The 26,183-nt window shown below is 41.5% G+C and overlaps 2 protein-coding genes across 2 annotated transcripts; both read left to right on the top strand.

Moving 5' to 3' along the window:
* The first annotated feature begins 3,200 nt into the window (after positions 1-3,200).
* On the top strand, positions 3,201-16,191 carry LOC142887198 (protein-glutamine gamma-glutamyltransferase 2-like). Its single transcript, XM_076024663.1, has 15 exons — positions 3,201-3,366; positions 9,135-9,305; positions 9,908-10,162; positions 10,575-10,693; positions 10,947-11,075; positions 11,300-11,477; positions 11,747-11,882; positions 12,870-12,979; positions 13,287-13,402; positions 13,508-13,634; positions 13,707-13,909; positions 14,167-14,341; positions 14,441-14,604; positions 15,025-15,158; positions 15,370-16,191. Exons 1-15 carry the CDS (start codon positions 3,342-3,344, stop codon positions 15,521-15,523), a joined length of 2,196 nt encoding a protein of 731 aa, XP_075880778.1. The 5' UTR covers positions 3,201-3,341; the 3' UTR covers positions 15,524-16,191.
* A 559-nt stretch (positions 16,192-16,750) lies between these two features.
* LOC142887197 (protein-glutamine gamma-glutamyltransferase E-like) lies at positions 16,751-25,621 on the top strand. Its single transcript, XM_076024662.1, has 15 exons — positions 16,751-16,892; positions 18,854-19,024; positions 19,444-19,701; positions 20,089-20,207; positions 20,449-20,577; positions 20,734-20,911; positions 21,244-21,379; positions 22,034-22,143; positions 22,400-22,515; positions 22,615-22,741; positions 22,815-23,038; positions 23,326-23,500; positions 23,606-23,769; positions 24,308-24,441; positions 24,535-25,621. Exons 1-15 carry the CDS (start codon positions 16,868-16,870, stop codon positions 24,692-24,694), a joined length of 2,226 nt encoding a protein of 741 aa, XP_075880777.1. The 5' UTR covers positions 16,751-16,867; the 3' UTR covers positions 24,695-25,621.
* The last annotated feature ends 562 nt before the right edge of the window (positions 25,622-26,183 follow it).

The following is a 26,183-nucleotide window of genomic DNA, read 5'->3' as shown; positions in this document are numbered from 1 at the left end:
GAAATACTTAACGCAAGATACAAAAATGAAGGGCCACAAGAGGACTGACGTCACTTCATATTTTTTTTTTTTTTTCAAATTCCAAAAGAATTCTCTGCACTCCCAAAAAGAGAGGTGCGTCGGAGAAGGGTGCCACCCCTGATTAAGACCAAAATCAAATTAAAACTGCAAGCAGCGTTTGTGGGACTGAGCCGCCGTGGCCGCCGTGACCCCCGATGACCCCCGACCCCTGTCGACGCCCGCAATTGACCCCCATCCTCTGCCGACGCCCGGCGACATCTGCTGAAAGAAGTCTATGCAAATGATGCAGATTTCTCAACTCCATTTTTTTTTGGGAAGATGCTGTCAAATGTAAAATATAGGCCTTGATGAGACAAACACGTAGGTGTTTGAATGACGTCTGTACCACTTTTCTAAAGGAAACTGCAGCTATTTATGTATGTGTTGACAAAGAGGGAGAAGAGGTCTAATTAATCATCATAAGCCTGTGTATACAAACGATGCATGTTTTTGACCTGCATTTTTTTTGAAGTGGTTGTCAAATGTAAAATATAGGTCTTGATGAGACAAACACGTGGATGTTTGAATGACCTCTGAAGCACTATTGTAAAGGAAACTGCAGCCATTTAGAGTATAGTGTGTGCGTGTTGAAACTGAAACGGGGAGCGTCTATTCTGGACCCAAATGCACCACACAGACAAGGTTTGGAAGGTTAAAAAAAAAAAAAGCACAGCTTTATTTCTTGAGAGAGGGCGGCTGGTCAGTCGAAAAGAGGGGGGAAAGGGGCCAAAAGAAACAACTGCTCCAAACAGGTGCAGCATTCACGGTTGTTGAGTTCTGTCACTGTGGATGATTTTGAAACAAGTGAAAATAGCTAACTTCCGGTTTGTCAGGGGTCAAAGGTCAGAGTGTCAGAATACATGTCTGTATCTAACGAACGCGTGGGTCCCATGTCATTTCGACCTTCCTAGAGGGCGCTAGAGGCTTTTTAATTTTTGCGACGGGATTTTGAGCGATTTTTGGTCAATTTTCAATGTGCGTCGACATTGGAGGGCCGTTGCACGAAAACGGTTTGAAAATTTCACATTTTTTTTTATGATTCCGTGGAATGAAGGTACAGTCTATGTCATACTGAATTTTCAAGCCCGTCAGACTTGCGCTTTCTGAGCCTTGTATTTTCCCTCTTTTCCAAACAAGTGACAATAGCTCACTTCCGGTTTGTCTGGGGTCAAAGGTCAGCATATCAACAAATAGGTCTGGATTGACCGCACACGTGGGTGCTGTCCCCTTGTCTCTACGACCTTCCTAGAAGAATCAAAAAAGTGTAAATAACTCACTTCCTGTTTATCGGGTGACATAAGTTAGAGCATAGGAAATGTCGGGCTTGACGAGATGAACACGTGGAATTTTCCCCCATATTTTTTCGACCTTCCTAGTGGAAGGTAGGCCCATTTCTAATTTTTGGACACCTGTAGGGGGCGCTAGAGGGCCGAATTTTGCCTTTTTCTCTTCATTTTATTAAATTTTTCACCAGTTTCTACCAATGTGGTGGGTTTAATTGACTTTTTTTTCTGGTAAGGGGGTCAAAATGAGGTTCGAAGCCGGACCGTTAATAATAATAAACATTACAAAAAAATACAATCGAGTCTTCGCCTTGCGAAGACCTGCTCAGATCTGAGCAGGAGTTCGCTGAGGCTCAGCCCCGAAAAAAGCTCCCTCACACTGCTCGACTCTCTTCCTTTGGTTTTTATTGCAACGTTTCGGTCAAAAGACCTTCATCAGGCATCACATCTATGTGATATGTATGTGATGCCTGATGAAGGTCTTTGCGGGAGCTTTTTTGGATTTTGATTTTTTTTTTCCCCGAAATGGCAAACATTCTCTTTTTGTTTGGTACTGAACTGCCACCCTCACCTGCAAACACACCCATCCAAACACTTTGAATGTTAAAAATGATTCAGAGTTTAATCAAGTTTCAGAATTAAGTTGTGACAAAGGGCCAGTCTGCATAGAATTTTGATGTCACAACTTCACATAATTTATTTGTCATTTCGGGTGAGTGTTTGAAATTTCATCATATCTGGGTGTGACCAACACAATGAAACAAAATTATTTTCTTGGTTAAAACTCAGTATAATGTTCTTTTTTCAAAGGGCAAAGAAGGTTTTGAGTGAGTTTTTCCTTTGAGAATGATATGTCAAAAAATATTGAACATGCAAATGAATTAACATTATTGGAAAAACACCCATACTGCCATAATTCTTGTTTTATTTTTTTAATCCTTTGCCACTCCTTGTGATGACTTTTTTTTTTCTTTAAGCAGTTCAGCACAGAAAAACGTTTACACACTACCCGTTCCTCTTGAATTAGTCAAACTAGTGACTAAATCCATCCCTGGCCTCTGGCTCAAAAGCTGCCTCTCTTGCTTGAACCTGCACGGGTTTGAATCCCATTTGTAGAACCTTCAGTGTCATAGAACCCACCACCAACCTCTCACTCAGAATCCAACCAGCCGATTAAATTAAATAAAGATTAATTTGATTGAAAAAGTGAATGAATTCTTTGGATTGTTATGTGATTGTTGTGTTCGTTATTACACACAATAATATCATGTCCCATTTGTTGCTCGCTGACAGTTCCTCGGTGCCATTCAGTGACTTTGTGGTTGAGCCCATGTTTGTGATGTTTCATGTTTCACCTCCCTCTGCAACCAACATTATTTAAAAAAAATATTAAAAGTCATTCATTCATTCATCTTCTATACCAACTTATTCCTATTCAGGGTCACGCGGGTCTGCTGCAGCCTATCCCAGCTGTTTTAGGGCGAAGGCAGGGTACATGTATTCATAAATATAAACTTTTAAATTATTATTATTATTATTATTATTATTATTATTATTATTATTATTATTATTATTTATAAATTATTATTATTATTATTATTATTATTATTATTATTATTATTATTATTATTATTACTTTTTTTTTTTAAAGATATGGGTCATAGCGACTCTCGGAGTCTGAACAGTTCATGTTGACTGTCAAGAACTGCTGACAGAAAAACAAACAAACAAACAACTACAGTGTATATCCACTTCATGTTTAATATGCAGTACTAGAGAACAGGCAGCGCGAAGACGCCACAATGACAGCAACAAAGGCGGATACTGAGCAGCCAGTTAAAGAGGCACCTGTTGCACAGCAACTTTATACAGACAAGTTGAGGCTTGGCCAACCAGTAAAGTCAGCCACGTATCACCACAGGTTAGTGTGTCATTGACTGCCTGCCAGTGTGCATCGCCCTTCACTATTGGAAGACAAGACGAAAACCATTTGGCAGGATGACAGAAGAGTTTGCGGAGTCTGGTGAGTACTAAGCTTGAGTACCGAAATCGGTATTTTTTGGGGTATCGACTGAACCAGGTCGGTACTAACCAGTATCGATTCACTTGAAAACGAACGGTACCACGTTTCGATACCTTTGAACGCACATTCACAGAGCATGCGTAAATTACGGGGAGCTCTTGAACGCCCCATCACACTGTACCGAGCCGATGGCCAAGAAAACACACACACACACACACACACACACACACAGACACAGCATGGCCAGCCGTAAGCGTTCCAAAGTTTGGTTATATTTCACCACCATAGACCGAGACAGCGCTCGTTGCAACCTGCGACAGCATGAAGAGAGCTCCCAAAGGAAACACTTCGAATTATAGGAAGTACCTCATCAAACACAATATATATTTAAACGCAGAAGACTGTGAATTGTTTGATAGTTTGAGGATGAACCCCGCCTCCTCTCAGTCTTCAACTGAGGACAACTCTGCAAGTGTTTTCACATCGAGTGAAGCGTCGGCTTCAACATCGTCAGGTAACTAACATTATTTAATTTGTTAACGTGAGCATTCTCTTTGTTAGATAGTTACCACTTACCAGCATTGGCTAGTTCATTCCAAACGGGGCTACTGTAGTTATGCTCCTAAGCCTAACAAGCTAAGCTACTGGCTGGGATAGTTTACCTTTAGCTTAGCTTGCTAGGAGCCCCGTTTAGAAAGATGAGCTAAACATAACTATCAATGTTGTAATACATTTTCACCAGCTCTTGTGTTGTTCATTATTACAAACTAGGGTTATCTTAATTCATACTTTTCAACACTATGTCTCCTGCTTCCATTTCTAGGTCACCGTAACGGGACAGGCAAACCACTTTGGCCAAGGTGTCAGGTGGATGGCTGGGGTAATGTACAGTTAATTTTCCATAACCCAAAACAGAACAATCATTAAGAATGTGTAATAAAAAAAAAAAAAGAAAGAAGAAAAAAAGTGCACCTGTGCTGTTCTGCCTGTTTGGAAGGGGAGGGGATTAGACAAGGCACGTTCTGTTCTTAATAAAGAACTGTTGAAATGAAGAAGTTTTGACTTGTTTTCACTTATTCTTTCAACTTAAAAAAAAAAAAAAAAAAAAGTAACAAAATAGGTATCGTTTGGTGCTGAGTATTGACTCTCAAAGTCTGTCTTTGAGAGTGACATGATGCAACGGAGACAGCTCTGCATGGCAAACCATTAAAAACATCCAAACACTGGTGATACATACAAATTTTAAATAGTGGTAGGACTTGATTTAAAAAAAAAAAAAAATACAATGAATTATGGGCTTTGTAATTACTTAATCGTAATTTGTAATCTTTAATTGCATATCAATATTTGAGTTGGCAACAGAGGTGGGAAGTACTTCAGGTATCTGTTCTTTACATGAGTAATTCTTTCATTCGACCTTTTACTTTTACTCCCTAAATATGTACACAAATATCTGTGTTTCCACTTTCTTATGTTGAAAAAACACTATTCTTACTTTTGTGATTTAAAGTATTTAAAATCCATCCATCCATGCAAACCCCACACAGAAAGGTCCCAAGCCCACAACCTTCTTGCTGTGAGGCGGCAGCGCTAACCACTGTGTTATTGTGTCGTCGAGTATCTAAAATAATTCATGTTAAAAGAAATCCAGCTATCATAAACTTGTAGTTGCTTTAAGTAGAGCTATTTGAACTGTGTAGGTGTGTATTTCAATATAAAACCCGGATCATATCTTAGAGGGAGATTATTCGAGAGTGCCTCGGCTTTGGGGTCACCATTCAGTACATTATCAGTACAAAAAAAATAAAATAAATATAGACTATCAAATTGAATATTGTTATTAAAATGGTAAACATCCAATTATGGTTCATTGGTCATAACTATGATGGATTACAGTTTGGTTGTGCTGCAGTTGAAAAAGAGCAAACCTGTACTATTTAGAGTACCAAAGCTGTTAAAAAAATGATCCAGATGCCCATGCTATAGTATTCTGTCAAAACTTTTATTTTATTTTTTTGTAAATTATCAGCAAATGTATTGTTTCATTAATGGCCAAAAAAATATTTGACTTAAAAACTTTTCTGAACCTGTTCTATGAGTATGAGTTTTACCAGAGATTTTTTTTAAATATATATATGTATTTTTAAACAAGCATCTGTACTTTTACTTAAGCAGAGAAAATGAATAATTTTGCGACATCTAGTTGGCAACCCTGCAACTTTGTTAGCTCCAGTGCTCGTACTGGGTTCTCCATGGTTCGCATTTAGATGATACTGGATGCTTGAATAACTGCGGTGGAATGCAAACTCGTTGTGGCACCGTTTGCTCAGAACAACGCCCTGTGCAAACGGAACCAATGTTTTTTTTTTTTAATGTAAATTTCCCATCCACTGAGCTTAACAAGACAGCACTATCGTCATCCATCACGTTTTTTGTTAGCACAGGTAACTTGTTAGCCAAACTACTGCTACTCTCCCTTCTGCTTCTCTGACATCACTCAGTGCATTGCTATGATCTGTATTGCTGGGAAGTTGTGCAAACTTTCTGTGTTGTCTTGAGTATAAAATAAAATGCAATATTTTATTTTAACACCGTCATTTTTTCTTTAACACCGTCATTTTTTTTGGTGCGTTAATTATTGAATTAATGCAATAATGTCCTTGCCCTATTGTAAACGTACATGCAATAACCAAATCACAAAAATCGAGGTAATTGAGCAGAAAAAGAAGATAGTCACTGTCATTTTCATCTTTTTTGTACTTGGGAACTACCAGAGTTCAGTGGCTTGTTCCGGCTCCTACTGGCACGGATGGAGAAACAGTCACACAAGTCACTCCTAACCCATCCACAATGCCCTTTATACTTACAACCCACTAAGACATTTGTCAGAATGAATAATGAGGTTGGGCTGAATGCGGTATTACTCCAGAACAAAGTGAGCTATTCTTTGGCACAAGACTCAATTTTAATTATGTAACTTTTAATGCTTACATCCTAATCCACTTTAAGCTCCACAGTAACTGTCAGATAACAAGTCAGACACTGTTTATATGACAACATGTAATAAGATGCCACGGATCATTTTTGGATTTTGTTTTGTGTTTTCTGCCATCCATTAGAATAAGGAGTATAAATCTGGGGATATTCTGATGTTGGAATTGGATGGACTTTTGTTTACAGGTTATTAAAACCATACAACAGTATTTGTTGTGTATGTATAAGGCTCTTTAAAAGACAAATGTAGTGGAGGAAGGTTGATTAATTAATTTAATCGACCAAACTCATGAAGGAATGGAAACTGGACATCAAGAAGAAATGAATGATTTTAATTTTTATAATTAATATGATTTGATTGTTTTTTGGTTGTTGACGTCAGCAGGAAACGCCAGAATCAGTCTCAATACCTTCTCCTTGATGGGGAGTTCTTGACGATACGCAGGGATTTGAACCACACTTTAATAAGTCAGTCAAACAATGACATCAGGCTTAATGTGCATTTATTTATGTAACAGTAGATGGTTCACACAGAACAGCATGACATGAATGTGATCATAAAGACACAATCAGCAACGAACTGCGTCTGCAAAATAAAAGAAGAAATATAAAAGAGTTTTGTTTGTCTACTAGACTTGTTGTGGCTAAGTCTAGCAAAAATAATTTGGCAGTTATTGGTTACACTGATGTGACAACCAGACTCTTTGAGACAGTGAGCAAGTGATCAGGGCTGACGTTGGATGAGCTTCTTCCAAGGTGGTCCTGGGAGTTTGTACTGTATCGTTCAGGTCCGGTACCGCGCAGGGAGCTTGGATTAGCAACACCGACCGTCGAGGTGGAACTGCCCGTTCTGCTCTGTCCTGCGGGTGGCTTCACTGGCGTTTTGGCATCAGAGTAGAGTCTTTCTTCGTAACCAGTTGTAATTTCGGCGATCAAACAAATTACATGGTTACTTGGAAGGAAAACCTTCTTGGCTGGTCCAAAAAGAAAAGTTGCAAAAATCACAATCTCGGGGCTGAGGATGTGCCAGTTGAGATTGGGCAAAAGTTAAAATGAAAAATAATGGTCACTGGACGAGGCTGAGTTGTTTCTGCTACTATCTTAAGTTTGGCCTTTTGCCAGAAATGAGGAAAATTTAAGTTGACAAAAAAAATAGAATAAAGGAAAATGACGAAGACAAAAACACTAGACAAGACGACACTAAGAAAGACTAGACAAAACTCAGGAAAACTAAAACACTAACTCTGCACAAAGGAACTGAATTCACTGGTATAAACTTGGAGAAGAGGGTGGTCTTTTCAACTCCAAGAACCAATGAAAAGGCTGTTCCAACACTAAAACCGGATGGGTCGTCTTACACTGTATGCATCTGATGAATATGAATGTGGTGTTGGGTTCGTTGCTGATAAAGAAATGAAACAACAACCAAAAATGAAACAGAAGAACAACATGGAGGAATAAAATTAGTGTGATCCTTTGTATGGTGGGTACCTCGCGAAAGTTAGGCAACAGTTGAGGAAGATACAGCGTTCAAAGCACATTAAACCTTCAACATATATTTATATCAACCTATCTAAGCAAGCATACAGAAGTAGGAGAACTTTATTTATATTTAAAAGATAACTGAAAGATTGAATAGATTAAACATTCAAGCACTTATATGGGCACGTATACAAATATATTTATATATATATATATATATATATATATGTATATATATATATATATATATATAAGTACACATATGTATCTGTTGTCAATATTTAAAAGGTGTATGTATGGATTGAGGTAACAGTCGATAAAGTGTAACGTGGAAAACTGGTGGTGGTAATGATAGGGATTATGGCAAAGCATGTAACATTGATATGAGGAAAACCGACGTGCAACGTTTATTCAACTTTTAATAGATCACTTAGGAATCACTTTCGTAACCCCCCCTTAGGGGACACTCTTGCTCCATCTGAAGTTTGAAAGTCTCCAGGCTTCCTTTAGGAAGAAATCCTAAATCCGTTAATCTTGAGGTTAGAGTCAATTAAGTCCATTAATGCTTTATTTTTGATGGTGGTCACAGAAATGTGACTTCCATATGTCTCTGTAAAAGGGAAAATAGAGTTTTTAACATTGTCTGATATTGAGATGTTCAGGAACATCTGTGTTGAGGATGGTCCTTGGAATGTTCTGCAGAGAGATAACGGTCGTAAAACTAGCGCTGGCCGCCAGTGGTACTAGTCCCTGCCTGGAACCAGGTCATCTGAGAAAGCTTCGGAGTGGACTCCCAACTGTGATTCGTGGGTGAAAGTGTTCTTCCTAGAGCGGGTGTTTTACGGCTTTAAGATTTTAAGTAGGAGATAGTTGCAGAGAGAGTAGCATCACAGCCAATCAGGTACCACCTTTAGTTCCTTCAAACGTGGTTCACGTTTGAAGGAAGGCAGTGCTGCAATAAATTCCAATTGTCCTGGAGAACAACATTAGATCCAGATGTGGCACTACACATATGGTAATGGATTGCGCATGGAATGTGTAGTGAAAATGTAACACTTAAACTGGCATTTCTGACCTTTGTCTTGTAATTTTTTTCACTGTATTTTTTTTTTTTTTTTAGCCATGAAAGGTTGGATAACTTAGGTTCTTGAAAAATGACACAGAATCTAAACCATCATTTCCCCATCAGCTCTGACACTGTACTGGCTGATGGTTGTGCCATTCTTTGTAGACATAATGTCCGTCCTTAGATCTCCTAGGAAAAGATTGATTCATATCTGTTCGTTCCCCAGTCTTGGTGAAAGTGGACCTCCAGTTTGAAACCAACAATGGCGAACACCACACCAGTGAGATTTCCGTGGATCAGCTCGTCCTGAGAAGAGGCCAGTCCTTCAACCTCACCATTCAACTGGCACAACCGTTTGACCCCAACCGTGACCCACTGAACATGAGTGCACAGACAGGTTGGTGCTGGATAAACCATGTGTTATTTGAAACAGTTCCTTTTGCAAATTAGATTAATTTAGAAGATTTTATTGCCATTGTACATTGCACAACAAAATTTTGTTCAGTACCTCTCAGCCCATACAACAACAAACAAAATCTGGCTGCATTGAGCTAAAGCCCTAACTGATAAAATACTACCGGCAAATCTAACATGACACAACTGCTTTAACAGACAACACATCTACTTAAATGGAACTATGATCAAGTCTGTTTGACAAAACTGAACTGACTGCAGGGTCCGCTACACAGTAGGCATGTACCATCACCACTTGGATTAGGACCTACCTGAGGTGTTTCAGGTTCCTCCACCAAATGGCGACCAGGGCCTTTATCGTACTATGCTATGGCATGGGTCAATTCTGTAAAGCAAAGAAAAGCAAAAATGTAGATATGACTGACTGTATGCTGACATGTAAGCTCAGGTGCTGAATCTTGTCAGAACCCTATGAGGGATCATTGTAGTAATGAAATACAATTATCTTTGGCTTTACCGGTGACAGTAGCTTAAAGGTTGTTTGGCAAATGTATGTCTAAATAACAATTGCCCTGGTTCTTGTAGGAAGCAAGCCAACGGAGGAAGCTGGGACACTTTCGCACTTTGGTATTCCCGGCAGAGTGAAGCGTTCACCAGCAGCGAAGGCTGTGTGGATGGTCACTCTTGATCCGAGTTCCATGCTTCAACAAGGCATCCTAAACCTTGTCATCACCCCGCCAGCTGATGCACCCATCGGGGAGTACTCTTTGACCGTGGAACACAAATCCAAGAAGGCATTTCTGGCAACATTGGTGTTGCTCTTTAACCCCTGGTGTACCGGTAAGTATGGCTCAGATGTCCCTCACAGGTCTCTTTAACCCAACCAAACCCACTTGATGAAGGCAATGGTAGAAACCCAGGGATTGACAAGATCCTCCCTTATCAAGCAACGTGGTTGCTCTTTGGATATCAATAAAGATTCCTAGTTACCTGCTTGTTAGTCGGGATTGAAGCCTACAAATGAGAGGTGAAACTGAGGATGTCTGGCTGTTAAACTTACACCAGAAGTAAAGAATGGAAATGTGATTTGGCAAGGTCCTGTGATGTTCAGGATCGAATAGTGAAAACTCCACCATCCAACCATTTTGCAATCAGCCAGGTCGAGATATTTTCTCTATTTACTCACTCCAACCTCATCTCCCTTTTGGCCAAATACATCCAAATACATTAACTCACTGTCCCTGTACTGCAGGTGACTCTGTGTATCTGTTTGATGAGAAGGAGAGACAGGAGTACGTCATGAAAGAAGATGGAACTATCTTCAGAGGAAGTAAGAACTATATCACCTCATTGCAATGGGACTTTGGACAGGTGAACACACACACACACACACACACACACACACACACACACACACACTTGCACAGCCATCCTCAGACAAGACACTCCATTTGCTAAAGGCTATCTCTAAGTTTTAGCTCAACCTGACATGTAACATTAAAAATCCAAAAGATCAACCCTGGCATGATCTTTTTCTCTTTTATGCAAATTATTCTCTTTTAATGATAAGAAACTTAGACATCTTGGAATTAATCAATTTCTTTTTGGTGATGTCTGTTTTCAGTTTGAGGACCACATGCTGACAATTTGCATGAAGATCCTGGACCTTAACCATAAACACACAGAAGACCCAGCTGCTGATGTTGCCGCGCGCTCGGATGCTACCTACGTTAGCCGAGTGATCAGTGCCATGGTACAACTAACCCAGTCCTCTTTAGACTTACAGAACTTGTTCTGAGTGCTTTGAAACAAAATGACATGCAACATTAGCAGATATTATGTTTATATATTTTTCCCAACTCCAGCCAATCAAGTCAAGTGCTTACATTTTTAGTCAACTCATACGATTCAAATACTCATATCATGTGCTGAATGTGCCAACAAAGATGTGAGGAGGAAGTATTGATCTTTTTCCAGATTAACAGCCAAGACGACCGTGGCATCCTGAAGGGTCGCTGGGTGCCCCCCTACTGGGGAGGGAAGTCACCCTCACATTGGAGCGGCAGCCACGATATCCTACTGAAGTGGCTCCATCAAGACAGCCGCCCAGTCAAGTACGGCCAGTGCTGGGTGTTCGCCGGAGTGATGTGCACAGGTGAGCGGACAAATACCACAGATTCTGACCATATACTGGAACCTTAATTCTGACCATATACTGGTCAGTATCTCACAGGCTGAAACTTTCATGTTCATGCTTTGAAAGCTGAATTAGTGAAAATTCTAGCTGGGAACCTCAAAAAGGTGCCCTGGGATCATCATCTGATACTTTACCTTAACTTTAACTTAAGTTTATCACTAAGTTCATAGGAAATGTTTGGGTGCTTTTATCTCGTAATCAAGTGTCGTCTTTGTGTTTGTCTCCAGTGATGCGTTTCCTGGGCATCCCCTGCCGTGTAGTCACCAACTACAAATCAGCCCATGACACCAACAAGAACCTAGTCATCGACACCTATCACGCTGACTATGGAGTCAGAGAAAAAGACAGCCCTGACAGCATCTGGTGAGAGAATGATTAACATTCAAAGTTCCATTTTTTTGACAGTAAATGGGGAAGGAATGCACCACCTCCACCCCAGCAACAAAAATCTCCTTCCATGTTACATGCATGTAGCATGTCAGTCCTTCCTATTCCGTGAAAGATTTAGAATTTTAATGGGAAATATCAAGATCCTCTGTACAAAGGAAAAATTAAAACCACCTCCTGGGTGAATGACTCAATGACGACTGTGATCCTTCCAGTGACTGACCTTTTAGAAAAGAAAGATGTTCATACATGATAAGATATTTCGCAAGAGTTACCAAGGAAGAACAACAAGGTCAGATGTGCCAAAGAATTTAAGCAAATGTAATTCCTCAGTAAGATCATGGATGAAATCCAAAAGCAAAGTCGCACCCACCCACTTTCCAAAAGTACTGACTGAAGTTTAGCTTTCGGTGTGCCTTTACAGAAAGCATTTTGGTCACAGAACATATAGAGAATGAACATTGAGCAGTTGGTATCATTGAACACATTGTCGGGTAGAGCTACGTGTGATTTGCATCGTGCACACTGCAAGCGAGACATCAAGAGACCTTTTTCTGAACCAGATAAACCAGTTTCCTCTGTGATGTGCTGCCAACACAGTCGTGCATGTTGTATCACGCTATCCACAGCCGTAAAGACTAAGTCGAAACTCAAACTTTCAATAAACCCAGTATCAATCTCCAAATATTTGTGACCAAATGGAAATCCTCTGCAATTGCTGTGTGGTCATCAGATCTCGCCTTCTGTTCTGATTCTGTGACAATGTCAGCAACCTCGACTTCGCCGCTGACCTAGACTGCAACTAGCGAGTGTAGCACTGAAATAGACAGCTGTTCGTAAAGTAACTCGCTCTGTGGAGGGCCCAATGCTGCGCACACAAACCTTTAATCTTGACCCGAGACAACGACCAGAAATAGCTCACGAAAAAAGTTGCATGATGGAATGAAAGCGCATGTGTTTTAGGAACTACCACGTGTGGTGTGAGGCATGGATGAAGAGGCCGGACCTGTCCGGTGACGGCAAGTTTGACGGCTGGCAAGTTCTGGACCCGACACCACAGGAGATGAGCGACGGTAAAACCTTATCCGATTCTGTGGTTGCGCAGCGTGACCGCTTTCTGTTTCCACAGCAGAGAATGCGAGAATGTTCGACGAGAAATATGTTGTTAGTAGAGCTGTCAGTCGATAAAAAAAACGTATCCGATTAATCTCATGGTTAACTTTGACACCCTTAGTTGTTAGCAATTTTTTTATTTACTGAAACATTTTTAGAGCTGAGCTTAGTGAAGACAATGGTGATGAAGAGATGATGCATCCAAACTTTCAGATTGTTTCAATGGGTGACTCTCTCTCTCTCTGTCTCTGTCTCTCTCTCCTGCAGGTGTTTACTGCTGTGGACCCGCACCAGTCAAAGCCATCTTTAATGGAGAGACACACCTGAACTACGACGTCCCATTTGTCTTTGCCGAGGTCAACGCCGACTGCATTGACTGGCTGGTTAGTGAGCCCAGATGTTCCTCATGATCTTTGGCCACAAAGATCAGAATGGTCACCAAGTGTTACAAAGCTGCTTGCCTGATGTGATCTCCCGGTCCGTGTCAGGTCAAGGCCGACGGTTCGCACATGAAGTTCTGGTCCGACATCGAGCTAGTGGGAAGGAACATCTCCACCAAGGAGGTCGGCTCCAAAAAGAGGCTGGACATCACTGACACTTACAAACATGGAGAGGGTGAGTTGACCTGCTGAGACACACAAAGCCCCACCGCACCACCAGGACTGTGTAATCACACCATTCTTGCAGGAAGCAAAAAGGAGAGGGACGTGTTTTGCTACGCCACCACCCGAGACTACTCCAAGGACGATGAGGAGGAGGAAGAGGAAGAGCAAGAAGAAAAAGAGGAGGACACTGGCAATGCCAGGATAGAGGAGAACCCCAACAATATCAGCACTGAGGACAACACTGACATCCCACCTCGCCCCAAACTGTCTCTGCGATTCCAAGAGGTATGTCACACTCTCTCATGAACTCTGAGCCAAATTGCCATTTTGTCTGTCGTCATTTTGTATTCAAATAAAAACACACTATATGGTGTTGCTTTTAATGTAGTTTTGTGGAATATAGAAAAAACACACACTAAGGTTTTGGACTTATTTGGCATTAGACCCAGAACCATCCCTAAGAAGGGGATGAAGAGGGTCTGAATTGTTTCCGTAAGGAGGTCAAACTGTGTAACTTTCCAACGATAAAATCCTGAATTCAGGAGGCCAAACCGGAGAACGGGAAGGACGTGAAGCTTAAGCTGGTGGTGCACAACAAAAGCAAGGTGGACATGCCGCTGTCTGTCGCCACCAGTGTCCAGGCCATGAGGCACAACGGCATGCCGGGTGCCAACATCAAGAATGAGGTGACGGAGGCGACGCTGCAGCCGAGCAAAGGTAACCGCAGGCAGAAATAACTAGAAACGAGAAAATGACTTAAGATTTAACAACCACTAAAAAAAAATAAAATAAGTCAACATTTGCTGCATCCTGAAGACCTGTCCGTGCCAATCCTGATCCCCTTCCTGCTCTACACCAAACCTATGCTGGACTGCGAGAGCCTGAAGGTGTCTGCTGTGGTCACCAACAAACTGGATCCTGACCAGCCGTACCTGGCTGAGGACGACGTGGTGCTGGTTGACCCCCCCATCTCTGTCACTGTCAGTATTTCAACAAAAATAAGCAAAAAAAAAACAACGTTTTGCTTGTTTGAAAGAAGAAATTTTATCGGGTTTCAAAAGGTGCTCAAAAGCAGCAGACTGTGACAAACAGGAAGCACAGTCCTAATGTGTTACACTGTCACACAACTTCCTTGAACTCAGCGTGTTCTGTTCCCACTGAGACCTGATCAGATGTTTTCTCAGGTGTGCAGCAGATGATGGTGTCAGAACCGATTTGTTTAGAACTATTTTTGCAGTTGTGGCACTTTTCTATTGTTTTGTTTATTTTGTTGCACAACGTTCTTGCACTTTAATTGGTGTGACTGTTGTTACCATCAGTTGTTGTCCCAGCTTGTTTGAATGCTTGACTGAGAGAAGTTGAAATAGTCTTGTGTGTGTTTATGTGGGTGTGTTTTGCAGATGACTGATACTGTCAGAGTGGGTAGGGAGTGTCTGGCCGAGGTCACCTTTACCAACCCCATCAACCTGAGGCTGACCAACTGCACTATGGCCTTCTCCGGCAGTGGCCTGCTGAGGGAGGAGTACGAGATCCAGTGAGTGTGTGTGTGGGGGCAGAGTGAATGTGTGTGTGTGTGTGTGTGTGTGTGTTCTATAAAATCCTTAAAAATGTAAAAACATGTCAGATAAAGTGTGTGATGCATAAAAAAAAAGCTTTTACTACAAAGTCTCTTTTTCTTTTCTTTGTCATGTTTCCTGTCCTTCATGCCTTTGCTGTGCTTGTGTGTTTGTGTGTTTCCCACAAAGACTTCCTGATCTGGAGCTGAACAAGCGTGTCATCGTCAAATTCCCCCTTGTTCCCTACAAGGATGGTGAGAAGACGCTGCTGGTGGATTTTGACAGCTCCAGTTTCAGAGACATCAAGGGCTCGTGCACCATCGGTGTCAAACCTGCGTTCTAAATTTATAAACATTCTTTTTTCCCAGTAAATTGTGAGATTCTTACTAAATTGTCATCATCTCCAACTGTGAACTTTTGTAACCCCAAATGCCTATCCAGTGTGTTGTCAGACCAACATATCAATACTTAAAATAAAGCACTGTTCAACTTTCATTGTGTTATTTTCTGGTGTGAAACAAACAATGCTAATTGTCCATCTTACCCCTGGAATGTTGACAACTCAAGTGTGATATTACTCAGATATTACTCCAAATCTCCACTCTTGAGGTCAATGGACTGCACTATCATGAACTCTGCAAACAAATCTTTTATTTTGTATAGAAAAATACGAAATTGAGTGTTCCAAGTTGTTGGTGAAAGGTCAGCACTCGTACATTGGGCAAATTATGCTGTTCAACAGGAACTTACTGTCTTTCTCCTCCCTGTGTTGTGAAACTTTTTGGACGCTGGTTCATTAGTGTCAACTTGGACAAATCAACATCCGGCTCCTATTTATCCACACACACAAGGTACATTTTCAAGGTAGTTTCCGAGTTACGACCAGTGGAGACAGTTTACAGTTCACTTGCAACATTAGAATACCTTGCTTCACTTTTGCCAGTTGTATGTACATGTATGGAACAGGTGCTGGGGTGCCCACTAGTGATTTAGAGCAAACATTGCACTGTTTTATAAAACGTTGTAAGCGACTTTTTCAATTTTTTTTTTTTTTATGAATTGTGTTTTTGGTCGGAGATTGTCAAGTTGTCAGTGACAACTTTTTTTCTTCATTAATGTTTTTTCTCCTTTTAATTTGCTGAGTAGCACTATAAAAATATAGGCACAAACACTTTATCCAGGATTCAGTGTGACTCTTCTTTTGTTTTCCTCTCTCTTTTAATTATTTCTATTTATTCATTTTTAGAAGAGGACATATTGATGTCTCTTGTTTTTCTTCATTCTGTAGCTATTTTCTTGTCTGTGGGGGAAATTAAACTTATTAATCAATCAATCAATCAATCAATCAATAATTATTTAATTCATTAGCTACAACTGCAATGTTCACCAGAAAATTTTTCAATTAGATACAAATAAGTGAGTGAAAGGCTACAGGGGTCTTGTTGATACCTGTAAACTCAAAACTAACAAATGTGCTCTTTGTAAGGGAAGAATAAAACTGATTGTGCAGTGCCAACATAGGTTTCAATTTTTGCATACCAACGGCGCCATGCAACAGTTGCATGGCAACTTCATTCAAGCAGGTTAAGGCTTGGTCAGCTTATAAATTCAGACTACTGTGTCAGAGACTGCCTGCCACTGTGCGTTGGACTTCACAACTGCAACTAGGTGAAAACTATTTGGGAGAATGACAGAGGAGTTTAAGGAATTGGGTGAGTGAAATTAACATTTTCACAAGTTGTGCTGCTGCAAAGAGACTTTGTGTTGATCGCCCCAAACCTGTCAGTGTGCATTCTTTCAGTAATGGCTGATGTTTTTAATGTTATGAGTGCTTTGCTACGTTGCTTGTGAAGGGAGTGAAGCCTGTCTGTCCTTCAGGGTAACAAGATGCATCCGCGAGCCCTGCACTGCAAACCATTAAAAATGTTGGTTGTAGGACTCAGTCACTGGTAAAACGCAAAGCGTTTTTTGTTTCCGGAAGCGGATTGCAAGACTCTGCAGTTGCTGAGTGTCAACTCAGTCTAGCTTTTAAATCTCTTGTGAGGAGCTGCCTGTTAAGGCAAAACAAGGAAGAGATAACATGCGGGAGAGTAAAATAAACAGCGAGAACAGTTGAAGGACAAGTCATTCTAGCTTATACAGTTGGATTCCTACCACGAGCAGGCGTTCTGAAAGTAATTACAGGTTTTGAGCCCATAATCAATGCAACAGCACACTCTCAGCAATGGGTACATCTTTTAGATGTTTTTAAACAAAATTAAGAAAAAAAAAAAACAGTGTAAATCAACACAATCAAAACTGAATCATCACTAAGAGACGGAGAAGCGGCTAACAAACAAACGCCATTGTACTCTCTTGTCTTTTACCTTTAACACTCAAAAGCCTTTCTAAATAAAAATGTTTTCAAGGCAGGTGATAGTTAACTTTCATTCATTCATTCATCTTCTATACCCGCTTATTCCTATTAAGGGTCACAGGGGTCTGCTGGAGCCTATCCCAGCTGTCTTAGGGCGAAGGCAGGGGGACACCCTGGACAAGTCGCCAGTTCATCGCAGGGCCACATAGAGATAGAAAACCATTCACACTCACATGCACACCTAAGGACAATTTAGAGTGTTCAATTGACCTCACATGCATGTTTTTGGAGTGTGGGAGGAAGCCGGAGAACCCGGAGAGAACCCACGCAGACACAGGGAGAACATGCAAACTCCACACAGAAAGGTCCCAGAACCCACAACCTTCTTGCTGTGAGGCGGCAGCGCTAACCACTGTGCCACCGTGTCGCCCATAGTTAACTTTGTTTTCATCTATTTGTGTACTTCTGTTTGTGGACGTCGTACAAACAGAAACACTGCCAGGGTTCAGTGGCTGCCAGGGGTGAGACTGGCACGAATGCCACAGGTGAGATGGACACACATCAAACCTGTCCCTTCTGCAACACCTTTTATACTTAAGATTCCATTAAAATGTCACGCCATTTGTCAGAATGAATCATGAGGTTGGGCTGAATGAGTGACTACTCCAGAACAAAGTGAGCGATTCTTTGGCACAAGACTCTTAAATATGACTTTTAAAGACTTTTAAATATGTAACTTGTATTGCTTTCATCTTAATCCAGTTTAAGCTCCACAGTAACTGTCAGATAACAGGTCAGACAGTGGTTATATGACAACATGTAAAAGGATACAATGGATGACTTTTGGATTTTGTTTTGTATTTTCTGCCACCCATTAGAATAAGAAGAATAAATCTGGGAATATTTAGACATTTAATTGGAATTACAGGTTATTAAAACCACATAACGACAATATTTGCTGCGTATGTGTAATGCTATCTAAAAAATATACAATTATGGATTTCTCATGAGTGAAAATAGAAGACTCACCTTTTATCTTGTATTGTTTTCCTATTAAGTGTTGTTAAACTTAGGTTCTTGAAAAATAAAACAGAATCTAAAGCAGCATTTCTTCAACATCAGTGATACAGTACTGGCTGATGGTTGTGCAAACACCATTGTGACAGTGTACAGAATGGTGGGAATAGAGTGTGATTATACACAGAGTACGAAACCACAGAAGGATAGTAGTCTCCTCCTGTCTTATTATTTCCATTCTGGAGTGACCTAATGTCTGTCTCCTAGGAAAAGATTTGCTCATATCTGTTTGCTACACAGTCTTTGTGGAAGTGGACCTCCAGATTGAAACCAACAATGACAAACACCATACCAGCGAGATTTCCGTGGATCAGCTTGTCTTGAGGAGAGGCCAGCCCTTCAACTTGATCATTAAACTGGCGCAACCGTTTAACCCCACCCGTGACCCACTGAACATGAGTGCACAGACAGGTTGGTGCCAGATAAACCATGTTTCATTTGGAACAGTTCCTTTTCTGATTACACAGAGCCAAAATCCTAATTTATGAAATGCTAATGCAATTTATTGCATCATTTGTGAAGAATACCTGCAAATCTGACATATGACACACCTTACATTGATGTTTGGTAGCCGAATCTCGTCAGAACCCATTGAGCCATCAATAATAATGAAATTGAAGGATTTTTGGCTTTACATATATATATATATATATATATATATATATATGTATATATATATATATATATATATATATATATATATATATATATATATATATATATATATATATATACATATATGTATATATGTATTTTTTTTTTTTTTTCTTTTTCTTTTTTTTCTTTTTGGCAAATACAGCTCTAACAAACAATTGCTCTGGTTCATGTAGGAAGCAAGCCAACTGAGGAAGCTGGAACCCTTTCGCACTTTGGTATTCCCGACAGAGTGAAGTGTTCACCAGCAGCAAAGGCTGTGTGGATGATCACTTGTCACTCCGCAAACTCCATGCCTCGACAAGGCATCCTAAACCTTGTTGTCACCCCGCCAGCTGATGCACCCATCGGGGAGTACTCTTTGACCGTGGAACACAAATCCAAGAAGGCATTTCTGGCAACATTAGTGTTGCTCTTTAACCCCTGGTGTACCGGTAGGTCTGGCTCAGATGTCCCTCACAGGTCTCTTTAACCCAACCAAACCCACTTGATGAAGGCAGCGGTAGAAACCCAGGGATTGACAAGATCTTTCCTCATCAAACAACTTGGAGGTCTTTAAAAACCAAGAAACATTCCAAGCATACCTCATGGTTTATTGACTAATAATTGCTGTGGCCAGTTGACATATTTTGGTTCTCATCTTCTTTGGTATTTCAGTTTAGTTACCTCCTATGCAATTTGGCAAGGTTCTGTGATGTTCAAGGTCGAATTGCGCAAATTCCACCTCCCAGCGTTTTTGAATCAGCCAGGTCGAGATATTCTGTTAATCGACCCACTCCAAACACATCCAAATGCAATAAGTCACTGTCTATGTATTACAGGTGACTCTGTGTTTCTGTCTGATGAAAAGGAGAGACAGGAGTATGTGATGAAAGAAGATGGAACTATCTTCCAAGGAAGTTGGAATCATATCAAGCCATTTGATTGGGATTTTGGACAGGTGAACACACACAGATTTGCACAGCCATACCAATACAAGACACTTGGTTTTCTGAAGCCAACCTCTAAATTTTAGCTGAACCTGAAGTGTAATAGTATTAATCCAAAAGGCCAATCCCTGCATTGCCTATTTTTGTCTTTCGTGCAGATGAAGGTTTTCTTTCTTTTTTTTCTTTTTTAAAACAATAAACCTTACACATCTTGGAAACATTTAAATGTTTTTTGGTGGTGTCTGGTTCCAGTTTGAGGATCACATGCTGACAATTTGCATGAAGATCCTGGACCTCAACCACAAGCACAATGATGACCCAGCCGCTGATGTCGCCGCTCGCTGGGACGCTACCTACGTTAGCCGAGTGATCAGTGCCATGGTACAACTAACCCACTGTCCTCTTTAGACTTACAGAACATTTTCTGTCAGCTCATATGAGGTTCCACGGGCATTCATTTGTTTTTTTTATAATTGCTGCCAACAAAGGTGTGAGGATACAATTCTTTTTTTTTTTTTTTTTTTTAATTATTTCCAGATTAACAGTGAAGACGACCATGGTGTCCTGGAGGGTCGCTGGGGGGGGTCCTACAACGATGGGAAGTCACCCTCTCATTGGAGCGGCAGCCACGATATCCTACTGAAGTGGCTCCGTCAAGACTTCCACCGAGTCAAGTACGGACAGTGCTGGGTGTTTGCCGGAGTGATGTGCACAGGTGAGCAGAAAAATTATGGAAGTTATTAGCTTCCTGTTTCCTTTCACAGCTGAATCCTGGCTGTAGCTCCGCCTCTTCCTCCTCAATGGATGCTGCTCAGTATGGTCATTTATCTAACAGCATGCATCTTTTTCACATTGGAACTTTGAAAGATGGATGGCTGAAAATTTGGGCTAGGAACCTCAAATAGTTGCATTGTGATGTTTGTCTGACATTGAAATATAAAAACACTGAAATACAAAAGCAAAAAAAAAACTTTATCACAATGTTGATAGGAAATATTCGGGTGCTGCTGTCCTGTGATCAATTAGCGTCTTTGTGTTTGCGTCTAGTTATGCGTTTCCTGGGCATCCCCTGTCGTGTGGTCACCAATTTTGAATCAGCCCACGACACCAACAAGAACCTAATCATCGACAGCTACTATGATGATAATGGAGTCAGAGAAAACGAGACCCACGATAGTGTCTGGTGAGAGGATCATGAAATAAACTACTGTGTGATCTGCATTTTGAACACTGCAAGCGAGACCTCAAGAGACCTTTGTCTGAATCAGATAAATCAGTTTCCTCTGGGATGTGCTGCCAACACAGTTGTACCTGTTGCTTCACGCTGTTCTCAGTCGTACAGATGATGTGGAAACTCAAAATGTTAATTAACCGAGTGTTGCTTTCCAAATATCTGTGACCACATGAGTCAGTCGTTGGACCTCGCCGTCTGCTCTGACTCTGCAAGGCTTTCAGCAACCTTTCATTAACCCAATGCTCGCTCTGTAGCTAATGTGCCTCAGCAGCCACCATTTTAGTAGTGGTAGTACTGTGGATGTGCAAGCCAGTATTTCTTATATGTTTACTTCCAGTACTGAGAGCTGTTGCGGTTAAGCTCAATAAATTGAGTTCTGTTTATAAAGTACTCACTGCGCATGATCATTCCACAATGGCCATTGACCCAGACTTGTGAGTGTAATGCTGAAAATCTGAATCTGAAAACATGACCATAAAAGAGGTTCCATTATGCAGTCAGGCATCGTTACAGGGCGAGAATCAAGTCGAAGTTGGCTTCCTTTCAAACTTGAAGCAGAGGCTGCACTGTTCCTCCCAGTGGGTAACCAGTGCTGTGTTTTAGGAACTTCCATGTGTGGTGTGAGGCCTGGATGAAGAGGCCAGACCTATCTGGTGATGGCAAGTTTGACGGCTGGCAAGTTGTGGACCCAACACCGCAGGAGATGAGCGACGGTAAAACTTTCTCTGATTTTGTGGTTGCGCATTGTGACTGCATTCCATTTCCACAGCAGAGAATGCAGTGATCTACAAGAAATATGTTGTTAGCAATTTTTATTTACTGAGAGGCCACAAGCAAGAAAACTTTTTAGAGCTGAGTTTAGTGAAGACAACGGTGATGAAGAGATGATGTGTCCATACTTTCAGATTATTTAACTGGGTGACTCTCTCTCTCTCTGTCTGTCTCTGTCTCTGTCTCTCTCTCCTGCAGGTGTTTACTGCTGCGGACCCGCACCAGTCATGGCCATCCTTCATGGAGAGACACACCTGAACTACGACGTCCCATTTGTTTTTGCTGAGGTCAACGCCGACTGGAGAGAGTGGTGGGTGAGTGAGTCCAGATTTTTTTCTTTGGCCACAAAAACCAGAATGGTCACCAAGCGTGACAGAGTCAGTTACTCAATGTGCTCTTCTCATCCATGTGAGGTCGAGGCAGACGGTTCGCGCTTAAAGTTCTGGTCCGGCACTGACGGAGTGGGAAGGAACATCTCCACCAAGGAGGTCGGCTCCAAGAAGAGGCTGGACATCACTGACATTTACAAACACGCAGAAGGTGAGTTGACCTGCTTAGACATACAAAGCCTGACCACACCACCGGGCCTGTGTCATCAGGGCTGTTCTTGCAGGGAGCAAAAAGGAGAGAGACGTCTTTAAATACGCCACCACCAGAGACTACTCCAAGGATGATGAGGAGGTAGAGGTGGAGGAGGAGGAGGAGGAGGAGGAGGAGGAGGAGGAGGAAGTGGAGGACACAGGCAATGCCGGGATGGAGGAGAATGCAAACAATATCAGCACTGAGGACAGCATTGACGTCCCACCTCGCCCCAAACTGTCTCTGCGATTCCAAGAGGTATGTCACACTCTCTCATGAACTCTGAGCCAAATTGCCATTTGTCTGTTGTCATTTCATATGAAAAAATAAACTAGTGGTACAGTAGTTTAGCCTTCCAGTGTTGGTTTTTACATAGAGTTTGGTGGAGTACAAAAAAGCACACACCAACATTTCAGGACTTCAAAGGCTCAACATTACATTACAACTGACATTAGAGCCAGAACCGTAAAAGGACTACTGGTCTGCGTTGTTTTCGTGAGGAGGTCGAACTGTGTAACGTTCCAACTATAAAATCATGAATTCAGGAGGCCAAACCGGAGAACGGAAAGGATGTGAAGCTTAAGCTGGTGGTGCACAACAAAAACAAGGTGGACATGCCACTTTCTATCACCATCAGTGTCCAGGCTATGAAGCACAATGGAACACCGAGCACCAACATCAAAAAGGAGATGATAGAAGTGACTCTGCAGCCCAGCAAAGGTAAGACTATGATGGGTTGCTAATCCAGCCAGAAATAACTGGAGAAGAGAAAATGAATAAGAATCAACAACCACTAAAAAAAATAAACATTTGTTCATCCTGAAGACCTGTCCGTGCCGATCCTGATCCCGTTTGTGCTCTACACTAAACCCATGCTGGACTGCGAGAGCATGAAGGTGTCGGCTGTGGTCACTAACAAACTAGATCCTGACCGGCCGCACCTGGCAAAGGACAATGTGGTGCTGGTCGACCCTCCCGTCTCTGTCACCGTCAGTATTTTAACTAAATTAAACAAAAATATCTGTTTCTTTCACAGCTGCTAGGTAATACACATTGCACTCTTACGACAATACAGCAATATCCCAGGTATCGCAAAACTACATTTGGATCTGCTCCTTCATCAGCTTACATAACACAGACATTAAAAGTTGGTCCTTTCTGGTTCATGTACAATGTTGTTCCACTTTAATTGGTGGCATTGTTGTTGGTAATAAATAAGAAAACAAATGTCTGTACAACCAGTGGCTCTAGTTGTCCCAGCTTGTTTGGCTGAAAGACGTTGAACTAGTCATGTGCAACGTGTGTGTGTGTGTGTGTGTGTTTTGCAGATAACTGATAGAACTGATTTAGAACTATTTTTGCAGTTGTGGCACTTTTCTATTGTTTTGTTTATTTTGTTGCACAACGTTCTTGCACTTTAATTGGTGTGACTGTTGTTACCATCAGTTGTTGTCCCAGCTTGTTTGAATGCTTGACTGAGAGAAGTTGAAATAGTCTTGTGTGTGTTTATGTGGGTGTGTTTTGCAGATGACTGATATTGTCAGAGTGGGGAAGCAGTGTCTGGCTGAGGTCAGCTTTAACAACCCCATCGACCTGACACTAACCAACTGCACTCTGACGTTCTCCGGCAGCGGCCTGCTGAAGGAGGAGTACGAGCTCCCGTGAGTGTGTGTGCGTGTGTGTGTGTTTGTGTGGTTCTATGTTGTGTTCCTTATCCGTCATGCCTCTATCGTGCATTTGTATTCTCAACACAGACATGAAGATGTGAAACCCAACGACCTCATCCGAGTCAAACTCCCTATTGTTCCCTACAAGGCTGGTGAGAAGACACTACTGGTGGACTTTGACTGCTCTAACTTCAGAGACATCAAGGGCTCATGCACCGTCAACGTCAAACCCGCTTTCTCTAGTTAGAGAACAAAATCTCTTCTCTCTTTCAAAAGTGTGATTTGATGAAATCCAGAAATGTTTGCAGGACCTCGTATGTGTTCCAAATCTTATGCTACTATCAAAAGGCTTAACATGTTTTTAAGGTCAAAGTCCCTCTGAAATGTGTGGTCCAAAAACCTACCTTTACGCTGTACTATGCTTCATATGAACATCTAAGGAAATCTTATTGCCAGCCCTATAACGTTTTAAAAGGTACATTACGCTTGCGCCACCAGCTGGCACACCTTTTTCACAGCCCATTAGTTTCATGTATCCTGCCCCTGATGGATAGGGGTGTCCTGTTTCCTAAGAAAGCAGTGTTGGCAACCCTATTAACAAGTCTGACCGGGAACTAGCATGATAGCAAGTTTACCTACATCGATGGTGACATATTAGCGCTTAATAAGACAATGACAACAACAACAACAACAACAACAACAACAACAACAACAACAAATGTCACCTGGTCATTAGCTTCCCCTGCACCTGCATTTCTATGGACTCAAACACAATCCAGTATGTTGTTAATGCATACAATACAACAAAATAGAGTGCTGTCCCACTTTGACTCTGTGGTTACTGAGAGATCAGCACTCATGAATTGTCCAACAGTTACTTGATGTCTTTCTTTTCCCCGTGTTGTGAAACTATTTAGACAGTTCTGCTGTTTCTGTTGGCATAAATCCAAATCTGGCTCTTAATTCCCCATACACAAGGTACATTTCAAAGGTAGAGTTTCAGCCAGCGGAGACAATTTATAGTTAACTTGCAACACTGGAATAACAGCACCCTTCACTTTTGCCTGTTGTGGATGATGTGGGAACTGCTGCTGGTGTGTCTCTATGTGGCCTACAGCAAACTGAATAAAACGTTTCAAGCTGCTAAGCAAATAAATTTCTTCATGAAAATGTTCTTGTGTCTTGTGTCCGTTTCAGCAATATACACATTATTTTAAGTAGACACAGGATCCAAGATGTCAGCCATTTCCTTTCAGTGGAGCTGTTTATCTGCAGACCTGGGCAAAGTATGGCAGGCAGGCCACATCCGGCCCGCTGTGTGTCCCTGTCCGGCCCGCGTCATAAATGACACGATCTACCGGTCGATCGCGTAGGTAGTTTGGCGCGATCGCATGGAGAGAACCCCCCGCCCCCGACAAAACGTCTGTGGCCCTCCGACACGATTCAGCTTTGTCATGTGGCCCCTTGCAAAAACTAATTGCCCACCCCCGATCCACTGCATACACTGGAAAAATATGCCATCTTGATTTCTGGGTCCAGTAGCATCATCAAATTTGTTTACATTTTTGATAGGTACCATAAGGTGGGATCCAGGGACTTTGAATTGCACTGCACTGGTCGAAAAAGATGCTCTTTTTGTATTAATTTTTAGAGTTATCATTATCTTTTGTGTCAGGTGATGCAGTGACTTCACACTGTAGTAAAAATTGCATCTTTCAGCTGTTTGTTCGGTATTT

The sequence above is a fragment of the Nelusetta ayraudi genome, unplaced genomic scaffold, assembly GCF_046127955.1.
Source record: "Nelusetta ayraudi isolate G7.1 ecotype Tasmania unplaced genomic scaffold, CSIRO-AGI_Nayr_v1 ptg000017l, whole genome shotgun sequence".
NCBI lineage: Eukaryota > Metazoa > Chordata > Actinopteri > Tetraodontiformes > Monacanthidae > Nelusetta > Nelusetta ayraudi.
Note: the sequence above shows the minus strand (reverse complement) of the source record. Positions and strands in the feature narration are given on the sequence as shown.

Excerpts from the sequence above, each read along its gene's own strand:
- LOC142887198 (XM_076024663.1), top strand. The coding sequence starts at position 3,342 with ATGACAGAAGAGTTTGCGGAGTCTG. Across the intron at positions 11,478-11,746 it reads CGCCGGAGTGATGTGCACAG|TGATGCGTTTCCTGGGCATC; the intron begins GTGAGCGGACAA and ends GTTTGTCTCCAG. Across the intron at positions 11,883-12,869 it reads GACAGCCCTGACAGCATCTG|GAACTACCACGTGTGGTGTG; the intron begins GTGAGAGAATGA and ends CATGTGTTTTAG.
- LOC142887197 (XM_076024662.1), top strand. The coding sequence starts at position 16,868 with ATGACAGAGGAGTTTAAGGAATTGG. Across the intron at positions 20,578-20,733 it reads GCCGAGTGATCAGTGCCATG|ATTAACAGTGAAGACGACCA; the intron begins GTACAACTAACC and ends AATTATTTCCAG. Across the intron at positions 23,770-24,307 it reads ACCCTCCCGTCTCTGTCACC|ATGACTGATATTGTCAGAGT; the intron begins GTCAGTATTTTA and ends TGTGTTTTGCAG.